The sequence below is a fragment of the Lepisma saccharinum genome, chromosome 29 (assembly GCF_977018435.1).
Source record: "Lepisma saccharinum chromosome 29, izLepSacc3.1, whole genome shotgun sequence".
Taxonomy (NCBI): Eukaryota; Metazoa; Arthropoda; class Insecta; order Zygentoma; family Lepismatidae; genus Lepisma; species Lepisma saccharinum.
The window spans coordinates 46,351,627-46,373,628 of record NC_139257.1 but is presented as its reverse complement, the minus strand read 5'-3'; the positions used below and the strand labels follow the sequence as shown (position 1 = coordinate 46,373,628).

The window sequence follows — 22,002 nt, the reverse complement described above, 5'->3', positions numbered from 1 at the left end:
AGAACGTGATGAGTCAACAAGGTTCACACGGCCTCCTTGAAAGAATGTGCACCTGGAAATGTTGCTACAGTCCAAACAGTCTTCCCCATACATGCCCAACATTTCCCTGAGAATTTCACTAGGGTTTTGTCCTTTCGCCCACAAAAAAAGAAATACAGCTCTTTGCTTTTCACACGTTGACGACAATTAACATCCGTGCCATCTTGGATAAGTAGTTCACGCTTCTGCCGCAAGAGTTATACCTGATCGAACAAATGCCGTCTCTAGTGCAAACTTCAAACTATACATCTGTAAAATTTCAACGTCCCAGCCACAATAACATCGCGGAAAAAAAAATGTTGAGCGATACTTAATGATCCACCCTCATATAATTTTTTTCAGTAAGTTATTTTTATTTAAATAAGATGATTTGCTTGACATATCCCTGAAGATTTTCTATCGATTTACATTGAGATTACAAATTTAAAAACAGATGGTGGCCTCGCATTCTAATCTCGCTCAGGGACTTGAGAGATAATTGCTACGAGACTGGTCACAATTTTCAAGCACCAGTAATGGTGGGAATCAGTAAGAGTATCTACATCAGCATGGGTATAAGTTCATAGCAGTACCATTTAAGCCAAAAGTTTAATACATTCTGATCTAAAATATAAGAAAACTTTCCACACTTCTTACTGAAATTAAAAAAGATGACAAAAAATTGAACAAAGATGAACATAATATATTATTGAACTTGATATTTTACTGTTAGTGAGGTACAAATCCCACTTTCTACCTCTATTAGCATGTTTTCCACATGTGAAATTGACCACAAAGGTCAGATCACAAAACTATGCAGCAAGAAAACTAAACATAAGATTAATTCAATAACCATAACAACAAATTACAATCTTCATTGATACACAAGAACAAGACTAAAAAACCGAATACATACCACCAAAGGAACATCTCGATCCATTGAAATGGTTGTCTGAATTACAGTCCTCAATACCGTGAGCATTATCACAGAAATATCATTTATTGTAGACCCAATATCAGTGCGGAAGAGAAGCTCCATCACATCCCCGAGGATTTTCACACACAACTCAATCTGTAAAAGTATAGTTATACACTGTTATTATGTGCAGAAATTAGGACTGAATATCATCCACTGGTATAGGATATTTTTAAATGGAAAAAATAAGTACAGATCAAATGATGTCTCAGATCCATTTTGTGCATAACCTACAAGAACCATTTGGATTTTCTATGGACTAAATCTATGCAGATATGCTCACATAAGCACTATATTTTCGGGAATTCCCACAGTGCTTTCTTTGAGCCAAATACAAAGAGTTCTCCTGATATGATATATTCATTATTATTATTTTCATATAAAATATCACCAAAAAGAAATGTTTTTATTGTAAAATACAAGAAATGAGTGAACAGATCCAGGACATGAACCTGGTACTTTCAGTAGTTGAGACTGAACCAACCTTTGAACATGCACAAAGGTAGAAATAATAGATACAACTCATAAAACACATCATTATAAAATTAACAATGCGCACAATTAAGAATTTTTTTAAAAAAAAATCTAAAGGCCTCATCAAATAAGTTGATAATTTCAGTTATCACCAGAGAGATGCACTAATAATGTCACACAATTTCAAATGATTTTATACTGAAGATGTTTATCAAACTAGTACTTAATGAGCTAAACTTAAAAAAGGGGGAGGGGTCCACCAGTGGGTGATACACAGTCACACTTGATTTCTTCCTGGAAGAGAGCAAAAATAAAAAATACATATATATAAGATAAAATAAATGCATGCAGTTAAGTCTTGTTAGTTTTTCCATGCTGAGAACTCTAGTTAATGCCAAAGAAAAGTTTCACAACTGAAAAACTGCTTTAATTATAACTATCAAAGTCTACTTTTAATAAGCAAAATAACTAATTAAGAAAGCAAAGCCTTTAAATGTTTATATTACCTACATCTTCTAATTTAGCTACAAAAGTAATAATCCAAAGTTATGTGAAATGAAACTAAATATTGTTTTAGAAAATACCACTCTTTCTCCATTAACAAAGTCTGTTCACTTTTCAATTGAAAAGTTAATAACGAACTAGCACAATTCATCTGACTGGAAACAAATTCAAGTAGCTCGTCCTTGAAATAATCACACTAAACGGACAGACCTGATTTCTTATCTACTAGTATTTTGATACAGATCTTTCCACGTATGTTGCTAGAAAGAACACAGGCTAAGAGAGAGAAGAGGGTGTGGCAGTTGCCCCATACCACACACTTTCAAAGTTCTAAAATTCATTGTATTCCAATATCCATTTGTATCTAAAAAAAAACCACGTGAAGATATGAGAGAGCCAACTGAAGAACAATATAGAATCTTCAGGGGATGAGGATAAAATCTACCACATAAGGCAGACATTGTAACATTGTAAATTATACAGTGGAATCCAAATTTTACATTTTCCTGCCTGACTGCTCTCAATAAAGCAGCATGTTCAGAAATTTTCTTCGCTTATACAGGGGATGGACAAACATATGGAAACACCTGCGAAGAAAAGCCGGAATGCTGTAGCTAATAAGGTTCAGGACCGCCTTTAGCTTCCAAAATGGCCTGCAGTCTCTGAGGAATGGACAAATACAAGTCCTGGATGTTGGATAATGGGATCTTGCGCCATTCTTCATGCAAAACATGGTCACAATCCTTCTCAGTGTCCTATCTCTCTCACTCAGTGTACATTTTCATCCACCCAGGTGTTTATTTGATGATGTCTTTCCGGACACACTATTATGTCATCATGATCTTGGATAGAGTCCCTCTCGATACGCCAAATGACATGGCTATTTTGGCAACAGAGGCACCTGCAAGGCAGGCACCAACAATTTACCCTCTTTGAAACACTGTCAGCTAGGACATGATTCAGTATCAACTGCATTGCATGCTATCTACAGTGCAACTGTCGACTCCTACTAGTCCGAGAGGGTCCTATATCACAGCGCAAAATAAAATAATGTAGCACTGTGTCCAATTTTAAGTGGAAAAATTGTGTCCATATCACCCGTTCCGATGTCGTGGTGTTTCCATATTTTTGTCCATCCCCTGTAAATTTATCTGCATTAAAGTTATTTTGTACAATGTCCTGAAAAATGTAAAATCGAGGTTGCACTGTATATTAAAAATGTAATTTAAATTTTAATCATTACTGTATAAATAAAAATCCTAGAGTAATTACAATTACATATAAATAGACAAGAATGAAACAATAGTAATATAAATTTGTCAACAGAAAAAATATTGAAAACAATGTTAAATTTTTTGCATATTTGTTATTCATCAGCAATATTTCCCTTCCCAACATCATAATTTACATGACAAATTTGCCAATAAAGTTACAGCTATTGTGGTTCTGTGATCTAAATACTTCCAGCCTATTAGGCTATTCACATAGAACACATTAGTGTTTCTTTTTGTGGCACACATATTTGTCAAAAATTTATTACGATCAGAATCCTTCCAGTATAGGTTGCTTCTCTATATACGTAGTTAACACCATTGTTAAGATATTTGTTGTGATGGGAAACCAGCTTTGGTAGACTCTCGTCAAAGAAACCTGATTCTTTGTCATATATAAGACCTTCTATTTGTGCCATGCTATGTCACTGCTCTTTCATTGAGCATGTACAGGCACACACTTCTTTGACAAAAGTGTGCAAGAGCTTGTTCCCCAGCATGACAAATGCTTTAATAATGGTAGACTACACACAGAAGTAGCTTAAGGTGTAAGAATTCTGATCATACTAAATTGTAGGGATGGGCCAATATGAAATTTTGCCTGATACCGATAAAGTAACAACATAAAATTTACCGATACTGATAACCGATATTCTACCGATCCGATATAAAATTAGAAATGGTCCTTGAAGAACCTGAAAGATTCATTGACCTCCTTAATAAATGTGTGTTTCAAGGTGACTGCAGTGAAAAAGAAGTTGCATATTTAGACATTCACTTTTTTAAGAAAGTAGGGCATGGAAATTATCCATAAAAATTACAACAAAATGGTAGAATTTTGCACAAATTATCAGATATTTATCCATATATCGGATTGGTAAAATAATCAACAATTTTACCAATAGAGTACCGATTAATCGGTCCCATCCCTACTAAATTGTGAAAATTTGGTTCGTAATGTTCAGTAATTATCAACTCTCTATATTAATTTGAATGTAGTGAAACATTGACCTTACACTCTACAGAAACACTCTCCTATCCAACATTCCTCTTGATACATAAAAGCTATTCCTGATAATTGCTCATTCCTAATACAATTTTTCAAATAAAAATAAATAACGTAAAGCCTTTTACCCACCTCTTCTGAATACCCTCTGTGGCTATGCAGCCTGTCTTTGCTGGCTCCTAAAACCTTGGCAACTTTGGCTACAGATTTCGACTTGTTGCGGAGTTCAACATTGCTTCGACCCTGGTGAAAGTGGCACGTTTATTTTGCTTTTATCCACACAGATATTCTTTCTAAGTAAACGTCAAAACTCTTCTTAGAATCCTAATCATGAGTGCAGCCAGCAAGCATATCATAAAGCACGACTGTTGGTCAGTAGATGCTTTCTGCATGAATCTCAACTTTCCACCAGTTCAGAATGCAGAAGTTCGCATGCATATGTTCATATATATATGTGTGTGTGACAGTTTATCCACAAACTCTTCCTCCAGGTGGAATGATGCATAAGGTACTTTACAACTGATTCGGGAAATGGGAATTTTATTTACAACTGATTCAGGAAATGGGAATAATATTTACAAAAGTGCAAGTCTCCCTCCCTCATTCCATACCTATTATAATGGATGAATCACCAACATGCTCAGATATAATATTTGTACAATCCTTGTACCATGTGCAGTCAACTTGTATTCACAACAAACAAAAGTCATTTCAGAGAAACAAATTGCCACTTACCCAACATTGCTGTATTAACAAAAACATAAAAACAGTTTAAAACAAACTCACATCACTTCAAACTGTTTCAAAAAATGCCTGCTACTGGTTACTTTCAAGTATATATGAGACACATCACTTTCTTTGGATTTGTTTGCTTAAAGTATCAACAAGTGTAATTTTTGCAAGGATAGTGGTCTCTGTGGGGGACGACAAATTAAAATTTAGGGAATTTCTTTTCAAAATTTTCATCTTCTTCTGCTACTTGAAAAAGCAAAGTTGGTTTTTAAGACCATAAGCTTACAGCCTAATATGTACTGAAGAAAACCAGGTATGATATGTAACTCTACAATTTGTAGTTTCCAAGATATTAAATTTCGTGTTTCTGCATTGCACAATTGGATATAGTTTTTTCTGATTAATTTGGAATATCATGAACATTAAATTTTATTTAAAATAATATGGAATCTCAAATTTCTTGCTGGAAACACTGTGGGCAATGGTGCAAATACTAGGAAAACAGTCTGGGCATCAAAGGGCTAACCCTTAGTAGATGGATGGGAGATATATCTCCCACCATTGGAAAACCTGTTCAGGACAGATCTCACAGTACTGTATGGCAGCAATTAACATGCCTTTCTTGAAAACTACATACAGTATTTCAGTTCTGTCTTTTTTATTCATTGTATATATATATGAAGTCATCCTCTGTGGCTGTGCAGTCTAATGTGCTGGGCTTTGGACTCCGACTGGAGGACAGCATGGATTTGAGTCTGCTTGGGTTCAATCTCAGGGTTTTCAGCCTGTGTATAGGACCGGTGGCAACCCACAATCGTGAGGAAAATGGGGAGCTACTCAGTAGTGTAACATGGTCACAAAAATCTCCTATAAAGGCTGAAGGTTCGACACTCTAACCCCACGTCATCCTATTACCAGTTAAAGATCTCCACACCTCTAGGTAGGATTGTGGGAGGGATACTGCCAGTAGAGAGATAGGGCAGGGCCATTCCAGGGCTGTAGAACCACGGGCCATTATTATTATATATATGAATGTATGACATGCTCGAATTACAAAACAATACATCCATAATTACTATTATAACTATTGAAAAATGGGGAGATTGATAAAGTATTTTACCCCTTGTATTATTATTAGAGATTTATAAAAATGGCTATAACCACTGCATTAAAAAAAAATACATTTTACATGGAATAATGAGTAAAAACCAACACTTTAAGCAATTTGCGACAATTGAGGGTCCAGGTGGAATGCAGGGGTAAAGGCCCAATTTTCGAAATTTGCACAGACTGACCACATGGCATTTCTAGAAAACTATACACGACATCAGTTCTGTCTTTTGTGTTCATTAGTATACCTCTAAAGGAATTACATACTCAAATTAGAAAACAATATGTCCATTGCTAGTATTAACAAGCGATGTTTGAAAAAGTCTTTTGTTTTCCTTTAGTTACTTGTGTGGCCGCGGTGGCTCAGTCGGTAACGTGTCTGACTACCATGCTAAAGGTCCCGGGTTCGATCCCTGGCCGGTTCAAATCCGGGAACTTTTCTAACGATGGAAGCGGCCCCGGTGCTTAACCCATGGGTTAATTGGGGAAACCCTGGGGGGTAAAGGCAGTCAGGGGCATGATACTGATCACATCACCCCCACACTCGACTGGATCAAGAAAGTGTGGGGCGTTACCCCCACACCCCCTATACGCCTTCATGGCATCGTGCTATGCACAGGGGAGCACTTTACCTTTACCTTTTTAGTTACTAGAGAACAAATATTAGATAATTCATAATAAGATGTACATCTCTCTGTGACAATAAGTTCTACAGCTACGATTTTTTTTTGTACTTCACGACAAGTTCTAATAGCGCACAGTTGAAAAGGTCCTGTAAAGGTTAAAAAATTATATTCTTGAAGCTATTAACAATGTAGTAAAGAGTCATACTTTTCTTGGTCAGTACAGATTATGCTATAAGCTTATGGACATACATTTTTTTTTGTTTTGTTTATAAAGTAGAATAAAAAGATAGAAGGAAGTGGAATTCTTATTTATTATGAAATTTCAACTTCCACTGTCCCCCATGGAGGCAGCTACTACAGTGTCAATGATACAGCACAAAACAGAGGTGAACAGTGTTGCCAAGTGTCTGAACTCACAAAAAACCCAATGTTGAGTATTCTACACCCTCCAGAAAAATGTACACAGCAATATTTTCCTTTTTGGGTCATGACAAACAAAGAACTATAACAGCTCTGAATGAAAGGATTCAAGATTCACATACAAATCAGGTATCATATGTACACCAATGTACAGGGAAACTGTAACTGAATTGGTATAGGTATTGATATTAGCTCTAGGGCAGATGTATTGACTTCAGCTGATATCAGTGGCATTGGCATCACTTTTAATCCAATAACAGGGTGGCCTCTCTAGGACCGTGATAAAATTCAAGTGTAATTCCCGGTTTTCAAGGTCAACTTTCCAAAAATCCAAAGGTACAAGCACATGTTTTCTCTATTTTAATCTTATGTATTAACAACATGAAGGGTCTTTGCAATTCCAATGTATCCAAAAATTCTAATTCAGTTCAATTAAAAGGTATATAATTTAATTTAAGGTGAGGAGTTTACATTTTCCATTTCACATACTCAGACTCGAAATAAATCCACGAACACAAGTAACAAATGTTACGGAATATACTAATTTATGAAAAATTGTTAATTTAATAAGAATTTCAAACTCAAATTTAACTAGTCAACTTCAAGAAATCTTATATTACAATAATCTTCCGTCTGCCACATACATTGTTCTGCAAAGGACTCTACAGAGAATTTGGTTTTATTTTTCAATTAAAACAAAAGCAAAACTGTGAAAAACTTGCCTCAGGGGATTTATAATTATGTATAAATTCAACGGGATTTGGATTAATAAAAGTTGCAGTTTTTCACGTGTACGGAGAAAAATTCAAGCAGAATTTGGGGAGTGAGAAAATCGTCACACAACATACAATTGTTCGGCACCCAACCTATGGTCAGTGAACCTTTGGTTATTTTCACATTGAAAAACCCGGTGTTGGTTAACTCAAACTCAAACTGGTGGTTGGCTGACCAAAAAAGTTGACCAGACATTGAAAAACTGGCCCCTAGAATGGTTTAAATTTGTAAAGTCTGGTTTAAACTGTTCTTACATTCTGTCAGAGCTAATGTCAGGTCTGTGCCTGAATCTTGACTTGCAGTTTCTCTGAAACTATCCTCGTGTATTGAGTGCATCATAATATTAAACGGTAGTGTGCCATTCATTTGCCAAGGCTGATAAAAGCCAGTACATCATGTACACATATACACACACACTCACTCCCCAGACTCACACAGAGAAAGTTATCATCCACATACCTGCTTTCCCTTCTTTATCAATGCATGTATGTACAGGAAAAAGAGAAGAAATGATTAGTCAGTCATACCATTGAAAAATGTGTAAGTTAATTATACAAAATTATATACATTGTGCACATTTTGGGTTCCAAGGCAAAAGGCCATGCAAATAATATATTGTTAAATTTATATATTGTGCTCTTACCTGTTAATAACAAGGTACAAAATTCAGACTTTTCAAGGGCTTCCTTGACAAAATCAAGCTGTCATTTTGTCAGTATTCTTTAAAACTTTTTACTAGTATTCACTCTTCTGGTCCATGAAATGTTGGAATTTTAATGCATTCTTTTGCAGTGTGTTTAATTTCGTTCCTGATTATCAACAGGTGGCTTAAGAAGATATTTAAGTGAATTTGTTCAACTGACTGCAGTAAAATCGCATTGTAAAAAACATTGATATACAAAGGCTGTCGCAGAGAAGGTGAGACTAATTCCTGTATAGGAAAACAGCAACGTCCATTGGCTAGCAAATGTACTAGGGTGAAAATTTGGTTCATTAGCTGCCGATTGAGACCAAAATGAGCGCAATAGGTCTAAAAGTCGTGACTGCGTAGCGGTTAAAAGACAAGCATGTACATGGACCCCTCCAAGAATCATTAAAATGAAACAAAAAAATTACAAACCACAAATTTTTTTTCAGAATCAGCCATATCAAGTAGACGTACATCTTTTTCAAAATAGGCACCATTGGCAGCTAAGCAAGCGTCCACACGCTCCTGCCACTTTGTGAATGTCTTTTAAAATTCGTTGTCAGGTAGCGAACTGAAGAAAACTTGCGCTGCGGTGATCACTTTTTTGTTCGTCATGAAATGACGACCACGTAAAGCGGCCTTTAAGAGTGGAAATAGCCAAAAGTCGCAGGGTGCAAGATCCGGGCTGGATGCAGGAAAATTTATATTTTTCTCTTCGTCGCGTAATCCTGAAAAGCCCGCGCAGTGTGTGGCTGTGCGTTATCGTGGTGCAATATGAAGGAGTTCTTCAAATGCAGCCTCTTTTTTGCTACGTGCTGGCGCAGTGTCTCAATGACTCCTTGGTAATACTGTGGCTCTAATCAGTCTGTCTTGATCGGCATATGCCTGTTGAAACATTGCATATGATTCCGCAGTACTTTTCCCTAAATGCCAACAAAATTTTATGGCATGTCGCTGTTCATCTTGAATACTCATCGCGAAAAGCAATGTTATACACAAAAACCTGGAGTGGTAAACGAAACACGTTCCACGTAAATCAACACAGCTGCTCACTAACGTGGTTTTGTAACATGTGACAACTTGCTACGGAAACAGAATGAGTCATCCTACACGACGCGACTAGTGCCAAAACCATACGCAGTGTTGCCAAGCCAGGAAAAAATCTGTCTCACCTTCTCTGCGACAGCCTTTGTATAATAACTTGTACCATTATGTGGGTTCATACCTAGATAATGCCAGAATTTGTAATAACTTTGCTAAGCCAATTAACAGCAATTATACCAACACAATGATATGCTTTTATTAGCCGATACCAATTGTGTCAAACTAAGGCAACGTGTCAACTTTGAGTGATACCTGAGGATTAGTCTTATTCATGACAAAAAGAAAGAAATAATAGTTAAGTTACAGAGTACATAAGGATCTAAAAAGTACCGACAAGATTCATCTCCTAAATCTCATTTCACTAGAGTAGATCCTGATATTCTTATAGCTAATGTTAGCTAATGTTTCTAGTTGGTGTTGGCATATGGACACAACCACATAGTGTAGCTTTTAGTAACAATGAATGTCTTTAATATGACATGTAACAATTACACCTAATATTAAATAAAATTTTAGATGATTACAGTTTTATTGTAAGTGTTCGTTACACCTAAATTAGAAGGAAAATACATATTTAGCACTATTGTTAATACTATGTTTCCTTATTGTATGTATAATAATTTTGTAAGATGAAAATTTATATGCAGTAATTCTCATGACAGCACAAACCAAGAGAGCAATTTATTTAAAATTGGCAATACCTGCAAAAATTCTACACGATCTGCCTGTTTCAACAATAAGTATTATCGTAATAAATTCAAGCGATATACAAATGCAAATGTTAAATGAAATACACAAAATGTAATGTTAGTTTTACTGTCGCAAGGTAAATTCCATTGTGCTATGAAGATAGATATGAATTTGCTAATTAGAGTGTTAATAATCTAAGACAGTATAGGAAAGAAAATTCAGTATCTATAGAAAACTCAGCAAGCTCCATGGCATGCAATTATTCATACCACATGCTGTATACATGCGCAAATGTTATAGTGAAACCCTGATTTTACATTTTCCTGCATTATGCATTCAATATACAAGGTTCCAATAGAGCAAAATGCTATAAAATTTTCCTAGATTTTACATTGTTATTTTATTCAGCTTGCTTCCTTGAAAAACGTAAAATCGAGGTTCCACTGTATCTATAATGTAGTTTAATAGCAGTGCAAACATAAGATCTTTTTATGATTAGCATAAACAAAGCAGACACATTAAAAGTAATATTTCCTTGTACTAGCAAGTGTTTGCATCCAAACACGTACTAGCAAAATAAAAAGTAAAATTATTAATTCAGTCCATTCTAGCACAATAAATTAATAAATAGTGTCAATTTGGTAAATACTATACTGAAGTTAACAAAAAGATTACACTTTGTGCATGAAATATTATCAGACATTTTCAAAATTTGAAAGGTTGACAAATGACATTAGTAAACGAACAGTGCTTTCCCACTAAAATGGGCAATAATAGTGTGAAAATTAAAATACAAACAGTGATAATTGTTGATCTTCACACAGAGGAAGCAACACTGGGTGCAGTGTGCTAGCAGCACATTTTCTTTAAGAATAATAATGTACTGTCAAATTATACAAAGGAAAATATCTTGAAAAGACCACTGAAGAAGTAACAATTTTTGTGTTGATGTTTAAAACCATTGATATATTTAAGGCTACACATTCTGGAAACTCAGCCTGTTAGAGTTAAGTTGGATGTGGTTGAATGGGAAACAAAAAAAAACTGACAAATGCATATGTACTCGGCTTGAGAGCCTTGACAGTTCATCCTGTATATATGAGGTCTGACAATTAAGTCATTGGGCTATGACTTTTTCATCGCCAGTGATAACGTGGCCCAAAAACATCATCTTGACAAACTTTGGCTCTCTTTTGCTTTTGTTCATCAATCCTTCTCATGCCAATATTTTCGTAACTGTTTCTCTATATTACTTGGTCTGCTTTGCTTTTCACAGTCAGCCAATGATTTTGATGCACAATCCGACAAATTTTTGCAATGCTCTCGCCAGTTCTGCTTGTTACTGGTTGCCCTTGCCTCTTTTCATCGGTAATGCTTTCTCTTCCCTCAGAAAAATGTTTAATCCATTTTGCACACTGCTGTTTCTTCATGCCATTATCCCCATAAACTTGGACTAATACGTCTCTTATTACACTTTCACTCTTGCCAAGTATCACAAGAAATTTAGTAATGTTTATTCATTGCTAAATTCAAGCTCCAACATTCTCGCGCCGGCACACAAAAACATGCAACACCAATAATGGACGATACTCAGCAAGACACCGCCACACGTCAACACGCCCACATCATCTGAACGACAGACAAATGGAAAAGCGAAAAACGGTGTGTGAAGTGTTGCTTTCTCGGCATGAAAGAAAGTCTTTCTTGCATCGGATAGTGACTGGGGACGGAAAATGGATCTACTTCGAGAACCCAAAATGCAAAAAGTCATGGGTCGACCCAGGACAAACTTCAACATCGACCGCAAAACCGAATTGCTTGGAAGGAAGACAATGCTGTGCATTTGGTGGGATCAGAAGGGTGTGGTGTACCATGAGCTTCTGAAACCAGGTGAAACAGTGAATGCCGTTCGCTACCGTCAACAACTTGTCAATTTGAACCATGCATTGATCGAAAAGTGCCGAGATTGGGCGACAAGACACGGAAAAGTGATTTTGCAGCACAACAATGCATCACACACAGCGAAAGGCATCAGACACACCATTTCTGCACTTGACTGGGAATTCTTGCCCCACCCGCCATACTCACCAGACTTAGCCCCTTCGGATTACCACTTGTTTTCATTGATGTCTCACTCACTTTCCCAGCAACACTTCAACAATTACGAAGATGTTAAACAATGGCTTGCTGACTGGATCATCTCAAAATGTGAATGATTTTTCTGGAAGGGCATCCACAATTTGACGGACAGATGGGCACAATGTATAGCTAGCCATGGCGCATACTCTGAATAAAGCATTTGCTACCTTTCTACCCAGATACACTTGTTTTCTTTCGGATCAATTAAGAATTATTAACCGGCACACCTGGTATTACATCCTATTCATTCCATTTCTCAGAAAAAGTACACTCTACGTCCACAGATATACATTTAATAGCATTTGAAGAGCTGCTCGTGTTGTTGGAAGGAGCCATGACACATGGTACTGTAAATTGCAAAGGGTGATCTAAATTTAAAATATATAGAAATGCATGCTGTAATTGTAAGATTGTAAGATTGTAAGATGACAGTATGTAAACTTGTCCCTGTTAGCATTTGACAAGCAGCATGGGTTCTCTTCACTAGCTTGCTTTCACCTCAGATCTTCAGATGTCTACTGACTGAATATATTACCTACAAAAGATCAACTTTTACTTGTGAGGCATACATTGCATCCAGAATGATGCACACTGAAAAGTAAGTCATGGGTCTATTTCATATAAAAATGTGTTACGGACCTAATTAATATATAAATGCGTATCACTTAGCAAGGTGGCTGAGTGCACGGACTCAAGATCTTATCACCAAATGTAGTGGGTTTGAATCCACGCTTGGACTTGAGGGTTCAATCGTGAGTCTCCCTTCTTTAATTTAGATCATTATTGATTGATTGGATTGGTGTTTTAAGTCCATTTTATGCACAGTAAGGCTAATTGGGACTCAATCTACAGTTTAAAGTGAGATCGGAACCACTATGCACCTCCACCAGCAATCAAACCTGGGATCCCTTGATTACAAGGCTACGACACTAGTACTATGCCACAGGGGAGGCTCAATTTAGGCATTGAAATTAGCTAAAAGTGGCACATGTCATCTTCTCAGAGAGAGTTAATGAATGACTGTGAAGTACATCCACCTTAACATCCGAAAGACAGAAACAAGGATTTCCAAAACAGTAGAACCTTAAATGTATCAGTGAGTAATGATAATGATGGAACTGGCAGGTTGCATTTAACAACAAACATTGAAGCTCAGTTGTTGATGGCACCAAAAGAAACAGAGATGAATTCATTACAGAGAACGCTGGGCCAATTACAGAGATATTTAAATGTTTGCAACTACGAATGCTACGTTCTTGTACTTTCATCAGGTAGCTGTTCAGAATAATTTCCAGTAGTACGGTTGAATCGTGGATGTTTGGCCTGGGCTGCCATTTGTCCCTGCCTCTCTTATCCACATTATAAACAAAATTCTAACTTACCTCCTCTTTTCCTTCTAGTAGTTCCTTAATCTTTGTCATGATGACGGGCATTAAAATTGCACGGCATTCTGAGCACAGAAAAAGCTGACTGTGAACAATATCGTTCACTGTCATCATCTTCTGCTTTGTCAGACGATTAGGGGCCAGCTGGTTGATGAGATCAGTCAGAATATAACTACAAAACAAAAATCAGGAATCCATATAAAAACTGGAATTACTCTAAGACAAATATATGCACAAATAGGCTAAAGGGGACTGGATTCTATGCATTAAAATAGTAACTGATATGACGTTTTTTAAGCACTGTAGGAGTAATACACAACTAATACACGTCACTTTGCTTCGGTAAAAACGCAACCTGGGATAAAGAAATAAGATACTTACAATTTTTTCATTTCAGCTTCAACCATCTTTCTTTCAGTAGTGCTCATGATCATTTTTTTACCTCATTCTTTATTGATATTTTTTCTTTCCAGAATTGAATACAAATTGATATAATTTCTCAGAAGTTTTATATTAACAAATTTGAATAGTTTTTTTACAATATTGTCTGATGATAACTTATTATTGAATAATTTGAAATAAAATAGGTTTTTTAAAAAAAATCGCTGCTATGTTGGGATATGGATTGCAATGGTGAACAATAGATGGCTCTGGACTTATGAGTATTTTCTAACATTTTTCTTTATTGTTTCTGAATGTTTTACTGTGGTGGAAATGAGTTAATTTATTGATCTCTTTTTACAGAATTTATAATTTTATTTGAAATTGAGAAGATAAACCACATGTAGGAAGATAACAAAGTTTAATTTCTAATTGCCATAAAGAAAAATGTATGTAATTTCTTTTTATAGAAGTAATAAGAAAGCTAAATTTTTCTTGCCAAATGGCTTTTATATATCAGTATCATGATGATATTGATATATGGCGCTCAACATGGGTTCGAACTACAGACCCTGAATATCCCAAACCATCCACTGCACAACTCAACCAAGACATTTTACATGAAATTTTAAAATGTACATAAGTATGAAATTTTTCTTGTACAAATGATATAATTACAATTTGTTTTTTGAATATCCTGAACTTTTCTGTTTTGTTTTGAAACATTTACCTGAATAAATTTATTTCACAATGATTTTTTAGTTTTACTATGTTTATATGGAAACATACAAAGGCAAAATGATATTTGATGTGAAATTATGAAATGAACCCATATTTTTTTTTTATTTTTATATGCTAGCTTAATAGCATAATGCTATAAAAACAAGTATAGCAAATATGGTATAATACCTGAGTGAATGACTAATTTGCAATGACAATATGCAACATTCATGTTACAAAATAGTAAGTTCTACAAGAAATTTTTTAACGAAATTCAGCAGGAAGCACTTTGCTACTTCCAATCTTAATGCAATACAAGAAATAGTACAAACTCTTCATTTGTGAGCAAGATGCATATATATATAAATATATTTATTTTTGCTGACCTCACATTGTCAACATGAATAAATAAGTTTAAGGAATGAATATTATGTATGAAATATATTTTCAACTGAGCGTGTGTACACCACATGTCATTCAAATGCCTATTATACCTGAACATGGACAAAATAAGCATATTGAAGGAGCATACAAATTTTTCCTTGAGCAGTAACTAAATAAACACTGTGCATATTCTTTTACATGTATGTATTGTGTGGAATTCCATATCGGCGCAATACCACCTTATTAATCTTGCAAATTTTAAAATTTTGGTTATTTGCGCTTGCATATATTATGCTAACTGAGTATTAACTATGAGTGAAAGCACAGAATTTGTTAACCAGTTATTCTGATAATTCACATACCATCAATATTTATGCTCATTATATACCAATATTGAATATTCAAAATTAAGGTTGCATATCTTAACTATTCACAAAGAACAAAACATTTAAGGAAAATCTATCTCCGATGAGCTAGGTACAACTTACATTATACTGGAAAATAAATATTATGTGATTTTATAACATTACCCTGAGAAATCTAAGGGTATCACATATACATTTTCATCACATTTAAGATACCACTCTACAGAGCTTACGCGTCTACGTATATATCAAGTTACAAAATATTACCAAATTATGTCTGAATAATTAGAAAAATTAAACAAAGTCAGTATACTTAAGCTAAAATGGGATTGCATTGATTAAAGTGATTATTTCAATGAACCAGACAAATTACCATCTAAATAAGAAATACCATTTTTTTTTTACACCATAAATTTTGTTACGTAAAATGCCATGTATCTACAATACTGCCACAGCAACTTTATAAAAATCGAATTTTTATATATATGCTTGTATCTATATGGTATTAATTGAACATGAACCATGAATGAAAACTTAGAACTAATTCGCCACTCAATTTCAAGATTGAATATTCAAAGTACAGTAAATCACATGAGACAGACTACTAAAATACCTTGCATGTGAATGAGATACTGACCGAAGTAATGGAATACTGTAAATATAACTCACTATCTAGAAGTCAAATGCTACCCAAATTACTATAATGCCTTTGAAAGATTTGTTTTTAGTGGAGGTGTGGATACCAAATTGATCTCTACAAATTTTTGTTGTTACAATGCCAATACAATTTCAGGTAAGATTTTTCCTAGTGTCATGTTATCAAGGACTTTGAAATCGATTAATAGCATAAAAGTATACAGCTGGCTGCAAATGTATCACAAAGTACATTGCACTTCACCATATTTACTCTCTGTAATCTAATCAACATTACGTGTAATTCTAAAGAAAACACTTTTATAACATATTATAGTACCGAATCATTGTCTGCAGATAATTCAACGGAAGGCTAAAACACATAGATTGCTTCAAAATGAGCATACATGTCTCACAATAATAGATAAACATGCAGAAATAATATCTTACTTTGCTGTTGTACAAACATAAATTCAGATCTCTGAAAACAATATGTAACACCTTGCAATAGCATGTGAATAAATATTTAGTACACTGTATCACATGAATGCATCTTATTGAAGTATGCATCCGTGGGTTATTTGTTTACTATTTTAAATACATGTTCTTACATACTGACACAAATATTTACTCATTTGTTATTATTCGGAGTTCAAGAATTAAACATAAAATGCAAGGACATCGGTATACAAATGCTGGACTAGCATCATGAATAATAATGTTATTTTGAGACATGCGAAGAATATAAAAGAAAATAAATGTATTTATTTTGCAGCTGACTGTACCAATAGCGATATTTAAAAACTGATACTTTTCACTTCTCAAACTTGATTTAAGGTTTTGCCAGCAAAGCAGTTTTCGTTACATCAACATACCAAGATGTATACACATATAGAGATATACATGAACATGCATACACTTATCGTCTCTAATATTTTTAAAAGTACTACCTACCACTCAACTTATTATTAAAACATAATTCATGGTACTCGTATGAGAAAACAAAAGTAGTTAAGTTGCTTCAATGGCATTACTTTGCATTCATATGGTTAATTCTACTATTTAAACAATCCATCCACATTATGGTAGGAAATTTTTGTACTGTTCTGGTTTCATCACAGTAATGAACATTGACAAGAAAAATAATGTTGCAGTGCACGTTACTTGACATTTTCTTTTAACATATTACCTAGCACTTAACTTTTTTTTTTTTTTTTTTTTTTATATATACATTTATGAAAGACTTATGAAAGAACAAGACATATTTCACTATAAATCACTTTTGAAAGAATTACAATATATACATCTGGTTAATTTCACAAAGCACACTATTGACATTAAGGCAATACTAAGAATTCCGTGTGTGTGTTTTCGGATCCAAGATTGTCTGTATTGTTGACTTTATGATCACCTTGCTTCTTCATTTTCACTTTTTTCTTTTGTCTCTCGTCATCTTTATTTCCTGTTTGCTCGGAACTTGCAGAACCAATTCCTTCATCTTCCGTACTGTCTGTAACATGCTTTATCTTAAAAGTTTCCCACTTTGTGTGTCTTCTGACATCTTCACTAAGCATTGGTAAGTCTTTATCTTCTCTGAAATACGCCTTCTCACTGTCGGAACTTCTACATCCAGCTTCCCTTCTCGATTTCTTTTTTTGCTTTTTCTTCTTTCTACTTTTTACTTTCTTCACCATTTTCTCTTGTTTGTGACTATCTGAGGAGTCGTTACTACTACTGGATATCTTGGAGCTGACAATCTTAAGTCGCATTACATCATGTGTTTGATTTTGAGAAAAGTACGTAGAATTGTTCTTATGCAAACTGTTCTGATGATGTACATTTACTTCCATAAATTCAAGCAAGCTTGCATTAATTTTACTACTCTCCGTAAGAGTCTCTCTAATTTCACTTAAGGCATTAACTATACACTTGATGCTTTGTTCCACATTGTTCTTACTTTCTTTTTCCAAATCAAAACTGTTCGTGGCAATAACTATTGTAGGTGGACATGCATAATTTTCTGGGCACAAGAATTTACATACCTCTTCTATGTCTGTTGCATTGCTGTGTCCTTTTTGCTCAATTTGGATTTTTGATTGGCTAACTGATTCTGTGTCTAACTGACTAATAAGTGCAGACGTAGGAATCAAGATTTGTGAGTCATCCAATAGATTTCTTGAAGTACCTCTGTCTAGCATGCATCTCACTTGTTTTTCTTCTAATTCTCCTAATCTATTCTTAACACACTCTAATTCTTGCATAAACATTGAGTTGGTTCCATTTTCACTTTTATTTAAAATCTTTCTCACTACCTCCTTGGTGTCTGCTAACTCCTTTCGAACTTCAGTAATTGAGGAAGAGTTGTGCTGGATCATTTTTCTACTCTCCTCATTTTTCTTTTCCATTATGTCAACATTTAGCTTTAAACAGGTGGTTTCCCTGTTTTGTTTATCTATCTTCTTATCTGACTTTTCACTCCTCTGACTACACTCCACTCTGTACTGTGCCAAATCCTTATCCATTTGTTTCATTTCACTTTTCAATTCCTCAAACATTCTGTCCAAGCTTTTTCCAAGACTAATTTTTGTGTCCATTATCAATTCAATTATTTTATCTAGTTTCTTCTCCATTTTGTGCTGATTTTCCTTTTATACACTTGCACTGAACTCACCTGCCTAGTTCTTTGTTCAGTATCAGTCTTGCACGTGCAATCTATCTTATGTCATTTATCCCTTCTAAGTCTCATAATCTTATTTATGACGTTTTTTAAGCACTGTAGGAGTAATACACAACTAATACACGTCACTTTGCTTCGGTAAAAACGCAACCTGGGATAAAGAAATAAGATACTTACAATTTTTTCATTTCAGCTTCAACCATCTTTCTTTCAGTAGTGCTCATGATCATTTTTTTACCTCATTCTTTATTGATATTTTTTCTTTCCAGAATTGAATACAAATTGATATAATTTCTCAGAAGTTTTATATTAACAAATTTGAATAGTTTTTTTACAATATTGTCTGATGATAACTTATTATTGGGTCGGGTACCCTATTCTACACCCTCGAATTTTGAAATTTTTTTTTTTTCATTATGAACATTATTTGATCCTATTTGTGAATAACAAAAAATTGGAGCGCGGAAAGAAGTATTTACGACTGTACAGCCGTTTAAAGTTGAAATTTTGTCGTTTGAAATGGTTCGCAATTATTTCCAATTTCTAGATCGTGATACTAACACGACACCAAATTTTAACTATCGATCTCAACCTAACTGAACTAACCTATCCACGCGCCAATGGTTCGTGGGGTTAGCGTCAATGGTTCGTGGGGCTAGCGCCAATGGTTCGTGGGGCTAAGGGCAATGGTTCGTGGGCCTAGCGTCAATGGTTCGTGGGGCTAGCGCCAATGGTTCGTGGGGTTAGCGCCAATGGTTCGTGGGGCTAGTGCCAATGGTTCGTGGGGCTAGCGCCAATGGTTCGTGGGGCTAGAGTCAATGGTTCGTGGGGCTAGCGCCAATGGTTCGTGGGGCTAGAGTCAATGGTTCGTGGGGCTAGCGCCAATGGTTCGTGGGGCTAGCGCCAATGGTTCGTGGGCCTAGCGCCAATGGTTCGTGGGCCTAGCGCCAATGGTTCGTGGGGCAGCAGACCATCTCCCTGTAAGTCAATCACAATGTCCCGTATGTCTCGTCGAACAAAGTCCTCTATGTCCTTCATCCGTTGAACGTGTGTCAATCTCATATTTAGTCCTTTTGTCTTAATTCAATGTCACACAAATCAATTCCAATGTCTAAAGTCGCACAAAACAATTGCAATGTCTCAAATATCCAATCCGCCAATAAATTACATAAATAACATATTGAAATCGCAAATTATCCCATTGCACAAGTCATTCATAACAAGAAAAAATTGCAAATTATCCCATTGCAAAAGTCAAAGATAAGAAGAAAAAGAAAATGTTCAGACGTGCGCCTGTGACATGAATCTAAGATGCGCCATGATCAAATCCCTGCAAAACCATTTCGACGTTACATAAGGAATCTAAATATTGAAAAACGTAAGTTTCCTAGCACGTAGATCTAAAAAAATTACTTTCCGCGCTATTTAGAAACATCGTTTCTTATGAAGAACTAATTTTCGTAACGAGAATATTTGAAATGTGTGAAAAATCGAGGGTGTAGAAAAGGGTACCCGAGCCTTATTATTGAATAATTTGAAATAAAATAGGTTTTTTAAAAAAAATCGCTGCTATGTTGGGATATGGATTGCAATGGTGAACAATAGATGGCTCTGGACTTATGAGTATTTTCTAACATTTTTCTTTATTGTTTCTGAATGTTTTACTGTGGTGGAAATGAGTTAATTTATTGATCTCTTTTTACAGAATTTATAATTTTATTTGAAATTGAGAAGATAAACCACATGTAGGAAGATAACAAAGTTTAATTTCTAATTGCCATAAAGAAAAATGTATGTAATTTCTTTTTATAGAAGTAATAAGAAAGCTAAATTTTTCTTGCCAAATGGCTTTTATATATCAGTATCATGATGATATTGATATACTGAACACAGTGAAATGCTGTGACAGAAATTGCACCCGTGATTATACAGTGATAAAATTACTACTATAGCAAGAATGTTCAAACACACCAAAAATTCTATGTTAAATTTCTTACTGGTGTGAAACCAGGTCCATAATTTTTTTAAAAAAATTTGCATTTTCACCGGCATTAAGATAAAAATGGAGAATGAAACCAGGTAAGGCGAATAGATGAAGCATGGTGCTTGAATACCTGTTTACCTTCTTCATGTTTATCTTAGAAACATCAGTGGGAAGTCAGTAATCATTTCTTATATTTTTTACCCCTTTGTGTGCTGTTTGATTATATGGACCAGGTTTTCACAGTTCTAATCAGCATGTAGTGTAAGAAGTTATTTTCTGAGAATCTTTAAAATTAATTATTCATGAAAAATGATGTGCTCAACACACCATTCATAACCCACCATAAGTTAATTCTAAATATGCATTGGGAAGGATGCTGAATGGTTTAGAAAGTCATGTAACTTAGATAAATTTATCCCTATAACACTGCATAATTATACATGGTAGAATATCACAACTATTACATTTGGAACACCACAATATCTAAATAAAAAGCCAATTTTCTTTAAATTTTGGCTCTCTGCTTTATACATCTATATTCAGAAAGAAACTGTTTATCTACAAATGTATTTTACACAACTGGAAACAAATGTAGGTAAATCTACACTCCTTAGAGCACTAACAAAAGTTGGTTCTGAAGCGATGTCACTTAATTATCATAGTCCAAACAGCATCTGCTGCTCTACTGTCTGCCTAGCATCACAGCACATATTACAACATATTCATTCTATTTCTGAGAAAGTGATAATATCAATAACTATTGTGCACTAAATTACTGACTAATTATTAAAGAAGGGCCAATATATTTTAAGCAATGTGGTTCATTCATCTCCATAATTAATGTATATCACCAGGTGTTTCCAATGGATCTTGCTTTGAGAAAAAAAAAAGTTTCAGGCATTTACTTGGGAAAAAAATAACTAACTAAATAAAAAGAACCT

The 22,002-nt window shown here is 34.8% G+C and overlaps 1 protein-coding gene across 7 annotated transcripts in view; it reads right to left on the bottom strand.

Moving 5' to 3' along the window:
* Positions 1–22,002, bottom strand: part of mbc (dedicator of cytokinesis protein myoblast city) — a 122,568-nt gene that overhangs the window by 55,059 nt on the left and 45,507 nt on the right. For 6 of the 7 annotated variants that reach the window (XR_014440952.1, XR_014440953.1, XM_083114517.1 and 3 more), the window contains exons 17-19: positions 13,915–14,089; positions 4,382–4,492; positions 935–1,090 (exon numbers count right to left, since the gene is read on the bottom strand). Coding sequence is in view for 5 of the 7 variants with exons in the window: in XM_083114517.1 (XP_082970643.1) it covers positions 935–1,090; positions 4,382–4,492; positions 13,915–14,089 (442 nt within the window). In the remaining 2 variants the exon portion in view is untranslated. The remainder of the gene's footprint in view (positions 1–934; positions 1,091–4,381; positions 4,493–13,914; positions 14,090–22,002) is intronic. The other variant, XM_083114519.1, reaches the window with a different exon arrangement.